The sequence below is a fragment of the Pseudorasbora parva genome, chromosome 8, assembly GCF_024679245.1.
Source record: "Pseudorasbora parva isolate DD20220531a chromosome 8, ASM2467924v1, whole genome shotgun sequence".
In the NCBI taxonomy this organism is placed as follows: domain Eukaryota; kingdom Metazoa; phylum Chordata; class Actinopteri; order Cypriniformes; family Gobionidae; genus Pseudorasbora; species Pseudorasbora parva.
The window spans coordinates 29384443-29402152 of NC_090179.1; the positions used below are offsets into that span (position 1 = coordinate 29384443).

At 39.9% G+C, this 17710-nt stretch overlaps 1 protein-coding gene across 1 annotated transcript; it reads left to right on the top strand.

Moving 5' to 3' along the window:
- Positions 1 to 120: 120 nt before the first annotated feature.
- zc3h4 (zinc finger CCCH-type containing 4) lies at positions 121 to 14502 on the top strand. Its single transcript, XM_067450691.1, is given in 15 exon segments — positions 121 to 406; positions 3983 to 4214; positions 6591 to 6698; positions 6872 to 7103; positions 8333 to 8481; positions 8853 to 8949; positions 9023 to 9159; positions 9252 to 9353; positions 9586 to 9697; positions 9823 to 9932; positions 10019 to 10424; positions 10427 to 10469; positions 10554 to 10888; positions 11164 to 11406; positions 12105 to 14502. Coding segments are annotated over 15 exon segments (4008 nt in total). The 5' UTR covers positions 121 to 326; the 3' UTR covers positions 13727 to 14502.
- Positions 14503 to 17710: the final 3208 nt, after the last annotated feature.

Sequence of the window (17710 nt, forward strand, 5' to 3'; positions counted from 1 at the left end):
TATACGACCAAAAATGTCTTCACCATCTATGGTCTTCACGACCCGATCGGTCATTTCCGTGACAGACGACGTCACGTCACATAAGCCCGCCCATTCTCCTCGGAGAAGAAGCGTCGCCATTTTAAGTGCATGAGTTTCATTTCACATCGCAACTGTAGGACGGAGAACCTCAGGAACGTTTTCAACCTGTTTCTCTTTTAAACTGTTAGTGGGGAATTGACTACTATGAACTGAATCTCTTCCTAAAGCCAATCAACAAGTAGATCAAAGTCAAGTAACGCATAAGACAGTTGATTTTTTGCACTGAATGTAGTACGTTAGAGGAAATGGCTGTGGAAAGCATGACTGTCCATCCAAACTCCCCAACAGCCAACCACGAACACAACAGCCTTCTCACTGACGAAAGGTCGAGTAATATCATCATATTTCTATCCAACTATTGATTTGTCCTTTGCTTTTTTCCAAAAACAAAAGCACGGGCATTTGCTTTTTTTTCTTTCAAAGGGATTAAAGTCGCCTTTTCTGGGAAACGTACAGAGGTAACGAAACGCCATCTTGAAACGTTAAACAGCGCAATCTGGAAGGTCAAAAGCGAATCAGGAAAACAATCAGAATATGATCAAATTTACATTTTCATTCACTTTTCGAAGCTTTTTAAGTGATCGAAGACCAAGGGGCCACACTACGCCAAAACATTGCTCCAGTAACTCAATGTTTTCATCACAGATAAAGAACGGACGGACAAAAAAACTAGGAAACCAGATTTTGGTTATTAATATAAAGTTAAAATCTTGATGATAAGCGCAAATTGTACTGTAATGTAGCGGATAAGTGGTAAAATAATCCCCGGTAACGCATTAAGGAATTTGTATATTTAACCATCGGGAGGCCCGGACAAAGCTAAAGCTAAAGCTAACAGTTAGCCGAGGACTTAGTAAAATGTAACAAAAACACGGCTAACGGAAGCTAATGAATAGCCACGGACTAGCATGGATTATAACGTGACCGCTTGATTAGCTATTCTTTCTATTCGTTTAAGTAGTTATCGAATACAGTACGATTCAGTTTATCGTAATGTAATATTATTATTTAATATAGGCGATGTTAATTTGTCACCGTTTAGCACTTAGCATGGGTGTGCTAAGTGTCACGAGCTACGCACATATTTTCATCCAAACGTCACTGATAAACTTAAATAGATGTTTATTTCTTTAGGGTTTTGCATGTTTTGAAAATTAATTTAAACGTCAAAAGGCAGTATATAATCATATCCATACCACTATATTTTCAAATAGTAATTTAGCGTGTTCTATTATTTTATTAAATACATTTAGTTTGTAAAGCTATTTTATCACTTATTTTTATTCTTACTTCTATTATAAATTTTGATTTAACATGAGGAATTGTGGTAACAGTACGACATTTTAATTGGAACAAAAAAAATCTGTTTACTTATTTTTAATGGCTTTTTTTGTTTTGGCGTCCTTAATGGGTTAAATACTGTCCCTTAAGCCTTCCACGTCAGATCAGTAGAAAACAAAATATAACGTACTGTAAATAATCTATTAAATGTTCCACAACAAGTTCCCCTGGTTTAATATATTCTAGTTTTGTTGAAAGCTAATTTGCTTTATGTGCACATGCATTCCCTTATAAACCAGTGCTTTGTCCAATGTCTCAGAAGCATTCAAGGTCTAAGCAAAACACAAAGGTTCTTAAACATTACCACCATTGTCTGCAAATGCCCCAAATGCAACCTCTCACCTTCCATCAATATTATTTATGCATAAATTAATATTTTGCACGCAGTAAGTATTTTCAGTTCATTGCCAGAAATTTGAAGGATATTATACTATTTTGTAGTCACATTTGTTTTTTCTTTGCATGATATTGTATCGTATTACTTTGATACAGCTAACATGGTTTGTTAGTAACTTTTCTTAAGTAAAATTAGAGGTACTTCTCGAGCTGTCTATCTGCCAAGATTACCTTTCAACACCATGTATGACTAAGCAATGGTTACATTGGCACCCTTTCTTTTGCCAGTTTTTGCAATATGTTAGACAAGTAAATAATACTCGTGTGGCCTGTTTTTTGTTTGAACATATTGTTTTGGCACTTCAGCACGTTCAGTAGCAAGACTCTTGTAAAAAGCTTGTCCATTTTTATTCACGGCATGACAAATGCTTTTGGAGATAGTTTTGATAGAGACGGGGGAGGAGGGGGGGCAAATGCAGTGATAATTCATCAATTGGTTCACTCAGGAAAATGTTAAGAGGAGCATATGACATGGGTTTATCATAGTTTAATGCAAGACCTTGTACACAATCAATCCATTGAGATAAGTTTTTATCTTTATTGTAATTGTCAAAAAGCTTTGGAAAAATCCTGAAAAATATGTACGTATTTGGAGGATTTAGAGTTCAGTAGAATAAGTTTTGTCTTCTAATATAAAGTTTAGAGAAATGTGTGGATTAAGGACCGTCATACTAACTTGATACTGATCATAAGATAATTGTGAGTATTAAACTATCTCCAACGGTTGCAAGTGAAGCTTTTTTGTACTAATTTAAGAGAGATATATTATAAGCATTATGTAGATGTGTCGGCTGGTTTGCCTTCTGTGGTACTATTTATCTTTTGAATCGTATCTCACATACAGCTTTGCATTGCAATTTGCAAAGACCTGTTGGTTTTATAGGCCAAAGTTTAGGGGTTAGGTGATAATGTTTTGTCAAGGCACAATTTAAAAGTGCAGTAATTCTTCTATGTTTTATGTGGCAACTCCTTATCTTAGTTTTAAAGGGCAGTCCTGCCTGAATGTAACAAGTGTTTACCAGGTGTCCTGTGTGTGTGTGTGTGTATATATATATATATATATATATATATATATATATATATATATATATATGTGTATATGTTTATATATATATATATATATATATATATGTGTGTGTGTGTGTGTGTGTGTGTGTGTGTGTGTGTGTGTGTGTTAAATCTATAACAGTAATTCTGAAATTACTCTTGAGTTGTTCTCTGCAGGTGACAAATGAGCAGTTTAACCTTGGTAATAGATAATATTTGTCTTTTTTTGTACTAATTTAAGAGACTGAGATACATTATAAGCATTATGTAGATGTAGCTGGTTTAATTTCTGTCGTAATATTTACCTTTTGAATCATATCTCACATACAGCTTTGCATTGCAGTTCGTCTGGTATCACACGTGAACATTTGACACCACTGGTGTGATGCTTAAAGCAACTAAATTATAGTTGCGTAGGGCTGTGCGATATTGAAGAAAAATGCGATATGCAATATCTTGTTAATTAATGCGATATGCGATACGATATTGCAATTAGTTTGTAAAATCTATTTAAATTATATTTTTAAAAATTATTTAAAAACTGAGAATTAAACCATTTGTGTTTCACATTCTTTCTGGGAAAAGAAAGCATTGCTACAACTTCTAAAAGTGTCCCAGCAGTGTCATTCACTTTCGGTGTGTGTCAGATAGCGCGAGACGGCAAGTTTTTTTGCTAATTATTGCGCTGAATAACTCTTTTTAACATCAAGCAAGTCCCATAAGTAACAGTATTGCATATATTGCACAGCCCTAGTATTGCGTATAGATTGGCAGTCATATTGATCTCTAGATCTTCAGTTATACTCTCTCTGTCAGAAAGTTTGAAGATCAAATGCTGTTAAGACATCTCAATTTGTTTAGTTACCAATACTGTAAAGACGTGTGAATTGTTAATAGCCAGACCAGCAGAAGTCGCCGTGTCAGAATCAAGAATGAAGGTCCACCTAAAGAGCAATCGATAGAGTTGATGTTCTGTTCTGCACAGCTTTAGACAACAGTAGCTTTTGTGAAACTAACCATCATAGTTCTTGAATGACAGTGAGTCAAAAATGTATATTATCCAGTGTAGTCCTGTTCAGAGTTGTGATATTCTTTCTGTGTTTTCCATGTCAAACAGACAAGAAGATGGGGAACTGGAGGAAGGTGAGTTGGAGGACGATGGTGGAGAGGCAGAGGTGCCCAGTGGTGAGGGAGCTGATCCCCAAGATAAACCTCGCCACAGCAAAGAACGTCATGCCAGTGAATCGGATGATGAAAAGTCACATCGGCGCAGGAGAAAGAGGAAGAGGGAGAGAGAGCGTGAAAAAGAAAAAAGGAGAGCCAAGAAAAAGCGTAAATCTAAGCACAAGGTAAGTATTTTTGTTGATACTTAAAAGAAGCACTGCATTACAATTTAAAATATCTTTTCTATTTTATTTATTTTAAAATATAATTTATTCCTGTGATTGCAAAGCTGAAATATCAGCAGCCATTACTCCAGTATTTAGTGTCACATGATCCTTAAGAGAAAAATGCTAATTCATTGCTTAAGAAACATTTCTTATTATTATTATTAGTGCTGAAAATAGTTGTGCTGCTTAAAGGGGTAGTTCACCGAAAAATGAAAATTAGCCCATTATTTACTCACCCTCCAGCCATCCTAGGTGTATATGACATTCTTCTTTCAGATGCCCACACCTCTGGCAGTTTAGAATGTTTACGCCACATCTGACGAGCCTAACTGTGTGCGATTGTCGTCAGATTACACATTTTCTGCAAGTTGAATACAGATGACAATTCGCCGGAAGCAATAATAAGATAATTTACTTTATAAAATTTTAAGTATGGATATTTTTCTTACACAAACGCATTGCTTTGCTTCAGAAGGTCTTTTTTAACCACCGGAGCAAAGTGGAACAGTTTTATTTACAGAAAGATGCACTTTTATGGGCTTCAAAAATGACCCAACAGTTACTGCCATTATAAAGAATTGAAGAGCAAGAACATTTATCTTATAACTCTTATATAATTTTATTCGTCTGAAAGAAGAATGTCATATACACCTAGGATGACTTTAGGGTGAATTAATCAATAAATAATTTTCATTTTTGGTTGAACTAACCCTTTAAACAAAATAAATCTAGTTTACATCAGCAGGTTTAACCAGTAATATTGTACTAAATATTTTTGGTAGAAACAGTAAAATGTTTTTTCAGGATTCCTTAATGAATAAAAAGTTCAAAAGAAAGAACAGCATTTTTTCACAGATAAATCTTTTGTGACATTTGTAGGAAATTGAAGCCCAGGAGACATGGCTGTATCTTCTTTTTCCTTAAAGGTGTTGACGAAACACAGAGCCTTAGGAGTGACCACTAAACAAAAGCATCAAAAGACAATATACCAGCAGCCATATCACCCTGTAGCCTTAGAATGGTTTCCCACTGAAGCTAAGCAGGGTTGAGCCTGGTCAGTACCTGGATGGGAGACCAACTGGGAAAGCTAGGTAGCTGCTGGTAGAGGTGTTAGGGTGTACTCACACTAGGCACGGTTGCCATGAACTGGGCCCGAGTACGAATGTCCTCCTCCCCACTCCCCCTCTGGCCTGCACTTACATGCATTCGTGCCAGAGCACGCTTACGTCATTATGGTGTGACGGTTTCGGAATAAACAGGAAGCGCGGCGCTCTCTGAACACAATGGAGTCCATCGCTCTGTTTTGTTTGTGGATAATTTTGTGTTAATTTGGTCCACGGTGGTCCACAGCCCTCTCACAGCCTGTTGTTAAACAGATGTTTCGCCTTAGTGGCGCGAAAATGTTCACGTAATCGTGCTGCTCGTATGAGGAGCTTTGCAAGGTACCAGCTGAAGTGCAGCAAGGACTTTGCAGCTTTGATTACGGACTCCAGCACGGTTAGCACTCACACTGCATGCGAACCGAGTCCAGCTGAACCGTGCTCTGGCCCACCTCTTCCAAGCGGGTTAGGGCCGGCTAATCGAGCCGCGCCCGGGCACGGTTCGGAGCACTCACACTAGTCAAACGAAACCACGCTTTGGTGGTCAAACGCACTCGGGCACGGTTCAAACTGGCTAGTGTGAGTACACCCTTAGTGAGGCCAGAAGGGGGTGCTCACCCTGTGGTTGTCTGTGTGGGTCCTAACACCCCAGTATAGTGATGGGGACACTGTACCGTATCAAGCACCATTCTTCGGATGAGACGTTAAACCGAGGTTCTGACTCTCTGTGGTCATTAAAAATTCCATGGCACTTTTTGTAAAGACTAGGGGTGTAACCCTGGTGTCCTGGCCAATTCCCTACATTGGCCTCTGTCCATTATGGCCTCCTAATAATCCCCATTCACTGAATTGGCTCTATCACCCTCTCTCCTCTCCACCTATCGCTGGTGTGTGGTGAGCGCACTGGGGCCATTGTTTTGTGGCTGCCGTCGCATCATACCAAGTGGATGCTGCACACTGGTGGTGGTTGAGGAGAGACCCCTGTTGTGAATGTAAAGCGCTTTGGGTATACAGTAGTAGTTTTTCATGTGATGTTATATCAGGTTGTAGGACCAGATTTTAAACAGATTCTTAAATTTGTAATGCCATACATACATGTCTTTTATTGTCACATTTGATCAATTTAAAGTTTCCTTGCTGAATATATTGTTTTTAATCCTACTGACCAATAACATGTAACCGGTTGTCTATATCATCTGTATCATCTCTTTAAATGTATTTGTGTGTATTTCAGCGTCACGCATCCTCCAGCGATGACCACTCAGACTACAGTGATGACTCCGATTACAGTCCCAGTGAAAAGAGGAAGTACAGGGAATACAGCCCTCAGTATCCTCCCACTGTGAGTAGAACATATTTTTTTGTTCTCTTTTAAAATAACATTTATATTAGTAAAACATTATATTTGATTTTTTTAAAGTAACACTCCTATGAGTTTTATCACAACTCCTATCACAACTAGATAAGACTAGCCAGCAAAGCAGATTAGGTTTTAACCTAGTCTTTATTTTGTAGTCTCAAGGAGGTTACCCTCCTGCTTCTTCTGGTCATGGAGGTCCCATGCCAAAGAAAGGTGGCTATATGAAGATGGACAAGCAGGGCTATGGCGGATATGATGACTATGAGGAGGAAACATATGAAGGTGAAGAGGATGAGGACATGGGTGATGATGACTATGATGATTTCACCAAGGAATTAAACCAGTACCGTAAGGCCAAAGAGGTTGGAGGTGGTCCACGTGGCAGAGGTGAATGTTAGTTTAAAAATAAGATAAATTGGCTTGAATGGTTTTGGCTGAATGCATATCAACAGAAGTAGGGCTGCAACTAATGATTATTTTGATAATCAATTAGTTGGCCGATCATTTTTCTAGTTAATCGGATAAAAGAACCCTTTTTTTCCTGACATAACACATTATTCCCCATTATTGTCAAAATTACTTAAAATTGACGTTCGAATATTCCCTCTAAAAAAACAAATGTTTAGGGGTGTAAGAAAATATTGATACACGTGAATATCGCAATATTATGTTTGGCAATACTGTATTATTATAGTGACCTATCCCTAAACCCTCAGGCACGCTAGCAAAGCAGACAGCCACGCCTCTACTACCGCAGTGTAGGGGTGTACCCCCCCCCCACACACACACACACACACACACACACACACTTTTTTCCCAATTTTATTTGAAATTCGAACATTAATTTTCACCTTTGAAAAGCATTTTTTATTAAACTATTTGAAGATATATTCGAATTCAGAGCATTCGTTGGCAGCCCTGTTCCCCATTCTGCCCAATACTGTACTTCAAACAAACGAGTCAGCTGAGTTCTTTGAAAACATACATAGTGAAATGTTCTTGAACCATGAAAAATGAACCATGGTTTACAATGAATAAAACAAACAAAAGATGATAATAATAATACTAATAAATAAAACTGGTTTATTTTAGTTATTCCATGGTAACCATAAATGAGCCATAGTTTTGTTTCAATCCATAGTTTAACTATGGTATTTGTGTGGTTATACAAATGGTAATCAGTGTGTCTAAAAACATGGTTTCACTATCTAATAGAACCATGGTTTATTTTCATAAGTGTGTATCTGTTATAAATGATGTCTAAAAAAAATTTGTACACAAAAGGACAGTTTAAATCCCTACATTAAAATGATGAATGAAAAACAAAAGCACAAAAAAATATGAACTCAGTTTGATTTTCATTGTTGATTATTATCGATTTTTTTTTTTTTTTGACTAGTTGTTGCAGCTCTAAACAAAATGCTATACATTATCTCTAATTATAAGCAGGTAGATGTGTGGAGTTTGTTGTTTAGTTGCAATGTCATGTGACGACAAATATCACATGTTCAGTGTCTGCGTACTTCATTTCTTTGGCTCAAATAAGTGTGTTAATTCACACCAGTGTGTCTCTGTCTGTGTGATTACATCTGCTGAGCCGTATTACTGTCACACAGGCGGCAAAAACCGCATGAAGAACCAGAGAGGTCGAGGCAGAGGAGGAATGAGGGGACGTGGTGGTAGAGGAGGAGGCAGAGGGAGAGGACGGGGCAAAATGGGAGGAGAGAATGATGATGGTGATGGCATGTATGGAGATGAAATTGAGGTGGGTCATAGTTCTTTCAAGTTTTTTAGCACCAAACCCAGCTTATACAGCATATCCATTGTTCTTTTAGTCTTGTAAATATAAGAGAATGTTAATATTGTGGTTTCCAGTCCTAAAAAAAAGACAATTAACACAATCTAAAGAAAAAAATTCTACAGAAAATATAGCTCAGTTATAATGTATTTAATGGGCTAAAATTGCATTTTTGTAAGTGTAAATCTAAAATTATTTTCATGAATAACTGGAAAATAAATGACTGGTCAGATCTATTTCATATCTGGGATGATCAAATCTGTTATTACTATGCAAGCTATACGCATTAAATCAGTCAGTTTGTATTTTACTTCCCTAAAACATGTTTTCTTTGACAGTATGGAGATGATGACTATGAGAACATGGGAGACGATGACTATGATGACTATTCAAAAGAACTAAACCAGTACAGAAAATCAAAGGACAGAGGGCGGGGTGAGTTCTGCTTGATTAATAGATGTTGAGTTTTAGTGTTTGTCATTTCTAACCTTATTTTTGTTTTCCGTAGGTGGAAAAGGTGGACGAGGTCGCGGGAGAGGGAAAGGAGGTCGAGGAATGAACCGGGGCAGAGGGAGAAATCGAGGGAGGGGCCGTGGAGGAGACCAAGGTCCTGATGAAGATAACAATGGAGAAATGGACATGGGGGTAAGACGGTTCTTCAGATTATCCGCTTTGTTCATGTTTCATCAGTGGAATATAATTTAGCATCTGAATTATTTGTTCTCTGACTACTTAAGGATGGCTCTGGAGGCCCAAGGAGACATGAGCAGGAGAAACATGGGCCAGACAAGAAGGGGAAAGCCATCTGTAAATACTATATTGAGGGCCGCTGTACTTGGGTAAACAGTAATCCAAATTTGAAAGATGTTGCAGAACAGTAATCCAAAATTGAAAGATGTTGCAGATAAAACAGTTTGAAACAATCTAGATGTGCTTGTTATTTCTGAGTATTAAAATAAAGTATTGTAAGTTTAAATAAATGTCTGACTATTCATTAATATTATGTAAAATCAAATATGACTTGTTGAAACAATAGTTATTTATGTACTAATGCTGTCAATTTATCATCAGGGTGACCACTGTAACTTCAGCCATGACATTGAGCTGCCTAAGAAGAAAGAACTCTGCAAGTTTTACATCACTGGCTTCTGTGCTCGAGCAGAGAACTGTCCCTACATGCATGATATCCTTTGGTCATTTTGCTTGCGGTTATTGTCTTATAAACTCTTATCTATATAAGGAATTGCACTCTTTAAAAAAAGCAAGTGTTTCCACAAGTGTCAAAATAACTCCTTGACTCCACTGTACGTGATTTCCCTTGCAAGTTGTTCCATACCACAGGGAACTGTGTGAATGGTGAGGAGTGCATGTTCTCTCATGAGTCACTAACAGAAGATACTCAAGAGCTGCTGGATAAGGTGGTTATCGCAGATATTATAATGTAGTTGTAGCGTTGTTGTTTCTGTTCATTCGGACTAACATCACATGTTTTTTTCTGATGAAGATGCTGGCAGAGGATGCAGAAGCTGGTGCAGAAGATGAGAAAGAGGTTGAGGAACTGAAAAAGCAAGGCATTAACCCTCTTCCAAAACCACCCCCTGGTGTTGGTCTTCTCCCAACTCCACCAAGACCTTCTCCAGGGGATTCTTCCACGCCTATGGAATTTGGAATGCCTGTTGCCCCACATGGTAATATGCCTCCAAGTGGTCCACCAGCTCCAGGCCCTGGTGTTGGCCCAGGTCCTGGTCCGGGTCCTGGAGTTGGGCCCTGCCCAGGCCCTCCTCCCCCCTGCCCAGATGGAGGCACCTTTCAAGGGCCACTAAACCCCAACGGTCCTCCTCCGTCACCAATGGGTCCACCACCTGGTTGTGGAGGAAATGCCGGGAAAAAGATTCCCTCTTTGTTTGAGATTGTGTGAAGCCCACGGGACAGCTAGCACAAAAACTGGGTGTCAGGTTAGCTATCTTTTCTATCAAGTCATTTTGGTTAACTTACTAGCCACATAAAGAATATACTTACACAGATGCACTCTTTTACAGAGGACCAGGTCCTGGCAATGCTACTGCAGGTGCTGCAGGACCTCAAGGCCCTCCAGCAGGGCCCCCGGGTGCACCTCCACCTCGCTTTCCTGGTGCCCCCCCACCTGGGCACATGGTTCCAGGCGGTCCTCATGATATGCCTCCTATGGGCCCATCTAACATGAATCAAGGCCCTCCATCAGGTCCGCCAATGATGCAAAATTTTGGCCAGGGAGAAGGCCCACCAAACCCGGGCATGATGCCTCCAGGTGGTGGATCGTCTGGTAACAACTTCTATGATAACTTCTACCACCAACAGCAGCAAGTCATGTCAATAGATGGAGCTGGAAGAGATGGTAAATTCATATTGTATTGTAACTTTGGTTTTGAAATTCGGAGCATGCAAAAGCAATATACAAAAGGCAGTTGCATTTAAGCATTTGTTAGAAGTTTATTATACAAATTATTTTAAATTTGATCAGTACATGCATTCCCTGAGAGTCGAACCAATGACCTTGTTGTTGCTAGCACTATGCTCTACCACTTGAGCGGCTGTGAGCTGCTTTACTGTCTTACTCTGCTGTATTTCTAAAACATTAGTATTCAGCCTCATTCTTTGCCTTCTGTACAGGTGACAGCTTTCAAGGGGTAGTTGGTGGAAATTTCAATGATCAGTCACCTGGGAACCAGAACTCTGGAAGTATAGAGGGTGCATCTAATGTAGGCCCAACTAATCAGCCTGGGATGGCAGTGCCAGATTTCCTGCCCCCAGCACAGCGTGTGCTGTTTATGAGACTCCAGCAGAAACAGCAAGAAGATGAGGAGAGAGCCAAGAGACTGGCTGAAGGAGGAGGAACTGAGAGGGAGAATGAAGGTACTACTGCACAACTTCATTACTTGCGCTGGCAATATTCAATACAATATCATACAACATATGTTTTGTTAAAACAACATACATAACTTTTATACAGGAATGTTCCCAAGTAAAAACAAGGAAGCGTTTTTTGTCATACAAATAGCTGAGGTTTTCAAAATGCTGACTTCAAATGTATATGTTGCCAAGGCTATTTCTGGGAACGAAACATCTCAAGGACTCTGCGCAGAGCTTGACCCTGCCCAGGACTTTATAATACTGTAAACATCCTCTGGCCTGGAGTTGTGCAATCTTACCACAATAATATCTTGTCCCTCCACTAGATGGTGCTTTATTGCACTAAGTCTACTGAAACTAACAGAGGCTGATATTTTCAAATGAGGCTTTCAGCAAAGGAAAATCAGATTCAGGGCTTGAAACTTATTTACTTTAAGCATTGGTGCTCCCAACTTAAAAAAGTTGTGTGATAGAACGGTGGACTGGTCATGGTCTCACAGCAGGCACATACTGTGCAGTAATTAGCAAAAAAATCAAGAGAAATTAAAACAAGTAGCACCTCAACAACTATTTGTACTTGCACAAATGTAAAATATTTTGAGGTTGCACAGATTAAATTTTAGGAGCATTTGCCACCAAAATCATCAAATTTCAAGCCTTGAGATTGAGCTCTAAATCTGTGCACTTCCTTTTTCTTACAGGAGATTCAGCAAACTGGTATTCCAGTGAAGATGAGGATGGTGGTGGCAGTGTCACTTCCATTCTCAAAACCTTACGCCAACAAACCCAGACCCAAGGCCCTGCCAAGCAGGATGGAGCGCCCAGTGACCCTCGTCTACAAAAGTCTCAGCCCGCACTGGCACCCAGCAGACCAGCAGACCCCCGGCTGGCACGAGACCCACGTTTGTCCCGGAACACAGACTCTCAGGCACCCGAGGCCAGTGCTTCATCTTCCCTATCTCCTACCCCTTCAGACCCCCGACTTGCCCGGCATGTAGTCACCCATGCCCCTAAACCTGAGCCCCCGCTTGTGTACAAACCCCCTCCGTTGACCGCCCCAGCCAGTAATGAGGAAGAAGAAGGTGAGAGGATGCTTAGGGACAAGCCCGTGCCCATCCCTCTCGATCCTTTAATGGGCATGGCTTTGCGTGATCCCCGCTCCCAACTACAGCAGTTCAGCCACATCAAAAAGGATGTAGTGCTGAACAAGCCTTCATTTTCTAAGGCGGTGCTTTGGAGTCCTGAAGACCTCATCCCTATTCCCATTCCCAAACAAGACTTACTCCCTCTGCCCCCTGGCATCCCTCCAGTTACTGCCATGGATCCTCGTCTGTCTCGCACCCAGCCCCAGCACCACTCCGCTTCTCTTCCTCCTACTGCTCCTCCTGCTGAGCAGTCGAATCAGTCCTCCTCTTCCCTTCCAGACTTTGAGCTGCTCTCCCGCATCCTCAAAACTGTCAACGCCACTTCATCCAGCCCCACTCAAGTTGCTTCTACGGGAATCTCTTCACCTCCGTCCATCTCTGCCGAGAAGCCTGTTGACCCTCGCATGGCACGAAAAGCCCCTGCTGACCCCCGACTCCAGCCACAGAAATCTGCCCTTAAGTCCACTTTGGAGCCACCTGCTCCTCAAGGATCTCCCCCAGCTGCCTCCTTATCACCACCTTCCACCAGCCCCGCTATCGCACCCTATGACCCTCGGCTGTTATCGGCAGGGGGGTCGGTTAGAGGAGTGGGATCTGGCAGTGGAAGTAGTAGTGGTGGCAGCAGCAGCAGCAGCAACGTGCTGAGTGGCATCAGTTTGTACGATCCTCGGACTCAGGGCTCAGACAAGGCAGAGGGTTCAGGGGCAACTAGAAACACTAGCCCTCCCCCTGAACCAAAGTCAAGCGAAAGTACAGCAGCCTCAGCCAAGCCCAAATCTAAAGAGCCGTTGTTTGTGCGCAAGTCTGCACTGGACCAGCCGGAACCAGAGAAGAGCTCGACGGAGCAGACTACAGATCGCTACAACAGCTACAATCGACCTCGACCCAAACCTTCACCTTCACCCAATGCAGGGACTGCCACAGGGGCCCCTGCTACAGGTGGTCCATCCACAGTTGGTCAGTGTCCTGCTGGTTCTGCAGAGCAGCCAGCAGGGGTCCACAATCTCCCTGTGTCCACACTGTTCACCATGGTAAAGCAGGTCAACAAACCAAGCGGCACCGGCAGCCCGTTTGGCGGCAATAGCCCAGCCCAGCCTGACACGGCTGAACAGGACAATGCCTCTCTAAAGGACGTTTTCAAAGGCTTTGACCCCACAGCATCACCATTTTGCCAGTGAACTACTGTGCAGTTGTGAGCTGCTTTAGGACTTTTAGGTGTGCAGCTTCACTGATACCTGATATATAAAGATATTCACCCCTGCCAGGTTACACACAACAGTATTCACATATATATATTTCTATTGGACGGTTGGGATTGGAAGGGATTAAGTCTGTACTTGTGAGGGAAAGATGAAAACTAAATGTCTATTTTAAAAACCAAATAAGAAACGTTTAAATAAATGTTCATTTTAAGGACCTCAATGGGTTTGTACATCAAGAGACACTGAATTACATTAATTTTGGCATTGTAAGAGACAAACATTTTCCTTAGCCTACACCAAACAGGTTTGTTGGATTATGACCCAATAACCCCGCTACATCATCCTACTTAAGTTTAATGACTGACTTACTCCACCTGGCAGCAGGGAGACTTCATTTACTGCCACTCCCTCTGCCTCCTGTGGTGGAACTGAACTAGTTCCTGTTGCTCATCGTCACTTTTCATTTGCTTCCCACCAGTGGTTTAGATCCTTTTAATACATTTTAGCTATATTTCCTCTGCTTAGACTAGTTAGCTCCTTTTTCATGTCTGTATGGATGCCCCTTATATTCCTATTGTTTCAAATTTGTGTTTAGTCTGTTGATGCCACTCCACAGATAAGACCTACTGTTGTACGTGTTTGTCACATGTGAGATCATTTTAATTTATTTTTTATACTTAAGCGGTCTGCTATTTTTTTTTCTTCTTTGTAATGTGGCTGTCAAATTGAACCATTTTATGAATATATATATATATATATATATATATATATAAAATACATGTGTATAGTGCATAATCACATTTGGTTTGTAAATTAACTTGAATTGCTCAACAGCTGATGTTGATGGAAAATATATCATGTCTTTCTTTTGTTCTTACAGCTCTGTCACTCTTTCCCTGAAATGTGGTATGTCTCATTGACTGCTCTGAAGTATCTGGGTTTTTGTTTTTGGGTTGCCTCTCTGCAAAATGACAGCTTTGTAAATTGAAGTGTCCATATTTGACTAAAGGTAACATTTTGTAACCATTCATTGTAGGTGAAATTGTGATGTATTTAATAAAGGCAATACCAGATTTAAATCTAGCAGGACCTCAAACAATAGTTGTATCAACGGTGGTGGTTGTATCTTGTTTGATTCTTTCCTCCTTCTGTGTGTGAGCTTGATCTGACTCATTTCCTCTAGATTCCAGGTCTTCAACATTAACTCTGACTGTGGGTATGCTTTTGAAAAGAAATGGCAAATGGGTTAGTTTGCAAAAAAAAGAAAAGAGATGTTGTTCCAAACTTGTAAGAAGTAGAGAGTTTTATTTATTTGTCACATACACAGTATTCTGTATATTCTGCAGAACACAAAAAGACAACGATGGTTACCAAACCGTTTCGGTGGCCATAATATTGGTTTTGACAATATTGACAAGACAAGAAAAAATTCTCCAAATATATTTTATGTACCACAGAAGAAGGGAAAATGCCATAATGACGCAAGGGTAAGTAAATAATGACAGAATTTTCATTTTTGGATGTACTATCCTTTTAAATGTCAAGTAGGTTAATTTTTGTGGCACTTCAAAGACCAGCTCATCAATAATGTCACCTGAGAAGAATTTTCAGTCATCTTAAGACAGTGTACATTTGTTTTGAACAGTGTAATTTGCTCTGTTTTTGGTTAAATGACCTCCCTAAATGAAAAACCCCAGAAAAGATCCCTTTTGGCTATGTTTTACATTTAGACCGTTATAAACACATTTCTATACAGGGCAGAGGGCACCACCACACCCTGCTGTTTTTTTTTATAACTAGAGTGGCAAGAGTGTTGATTTTCTTTGGCAGGGGAAACAGGCCTTGATTAAACAGAGGCTAAATTTGCACAATGTTCTTATAAAGAAGCTTATTTTAGCCCAGCTCCGTTGTTTTAAATTGAATGCAAAGCTTTTCTCTTTTTTCTTTTTTCAAAACTACAGCTACTTGTCACGGATGTACCTTCAACACTGAATGAAAATAGAAAAGTTGAACGATAAATTAGATTTTTTTTAAATCACCAATCCTCTTAAGGCAACAACTACATTTAGAATAGGCTTGGGTAAATAGTGTCTCTTAAATTAACCATAAAACAAATTTTACAAGTAGCCTAGTTTTAATTTCTTGTATACATTTTTTATATTTTAAATGTACAATTAAAGTTAAGGTCTTTGGCATTTAATTCACAGCTAACAAAGCCTCACTTTTACTGTCAGACTACCGATTAAAACATTTTACTGTGAGCCTATTTTTAGTTTTACTTTGACTGGAAGCCCTGCTGCCAATCGAGAACTGTTTAGGAGATTAAGTCGTTCTAAACTTCATGCCAAATTTCTAGCCATCGTGTTTGCGATTCCCGTGTGGTCACTACAACCTTTTCTTTGGTCCCTCCACCCTATTTCCGGTCCTCTTTGAGGAATTCCACCCAGCGCTCGTTTTTCTTGGGAAGACAGATCTGAGTCCGGGACTGGAGCAGGAACGAGATGTCAGCTTAAGAGACCTCAAAAACAAAACTGGCTTCCTTTGGAAAAAAAACAGATGGGGAAATTCAATCAGTCAATGAGTGGAGCCTTCCTTTTTCACTCAAAACACTTTCTTCCTATTCCACTGGTGTGGATAAAGGGGAAATAACATATTAAAATAGAATGGTATGTAAAATAATATTCTGGTTGTGACAGAAATAGCATGGAATATTCAAAGTCTTTTGCTTAAAAAAAGGCAAAAAAAAAAAAAATGCTGTTTAACTACCGTCATTGCACCTTTTTAACTAAGCCATTTAATGTGGCATAGGCATGCTTCACAGCAAGATTACTGTAAAAGAACATTTTGGTTTGGTTGATTTAATGTGAAGCCCTGTAACCAATTAAAATGCGCTAAAATATAATAAATACCCACATTTTTCAATTATAATTTTAAATTTTAAAGGTGAAAATATATACAAGGTGAACACAATTCTCATATCACCACATTTTTCAATGATTCTCAAGCAACTCGCCGGATGAATCAGTCTCTCTCAATCCCTCCTTTCCAAGAGCCTGCTCTGCTCTGATTGCCCAGATGACCTAGGCTGTTATGATTACTGCTTACAGCGCATCTCAGAAGTTAAACTTCCCATTACCATAACTGAACTTCAGCTCCGGAGGCTTAGCGATTGTACACACAGTAAAGACTGTAACAATGACGACGATTTTACCATATCATCACAAGTCCGATGATGAAACATTGGAAGAACTGTTCAACCCGAACCTTACAAGAATGACTTTGCAGGACATTTCTCGGTGATACACTACTCAGTTTGTTGTACATTATGAGATGTTGCAGCTCTAATTCCTCACCATCAGCATTAACAAGAGCATGTCCACCAACAAACCGATATATTTCTAATTTATTGCGATGCATATGCATGAACTGCACGTGGTGGGAGCGGCGGCACTGGATGTAATATAAATGTTTGTAAAATAAATCTTGCTCCATCCTTTATCATTACTCAATGTAGTAAATATGACAGATGATCTGCATGAATGGACACAGTTTTAGGTAATAGTGGCCCATGGCTTCTTAGCAGAAGTATTTCAGTAAGATAGTAATAATGTGAGTTGGCCAGAAACTTGTACAACATAAGACACAAAACTGCATTCACAAATAACTATATTACACACTGCATGAAAGGGAATATTTGAAAAACCATAAGGGACCCTTTAATAAACAACCCAGTCATGAGGTTCTAAAAGGGGTCCACTGTGGTTTCTTGTCACATGACGTATATGGATATGGACAGTTGCACCATCATTAACAATTGATGCATATATTTGGTTATAACAAGAAAGCAACTTTCAGTTCCAACTCAACATATGTGTGTCTGAGTGTGAAAGAGCTGCTTAATTATAATTACTACAGTGAATTCAAACAAAGTCTGTGCTGAGTTCCCACAGCAGCCCCTCG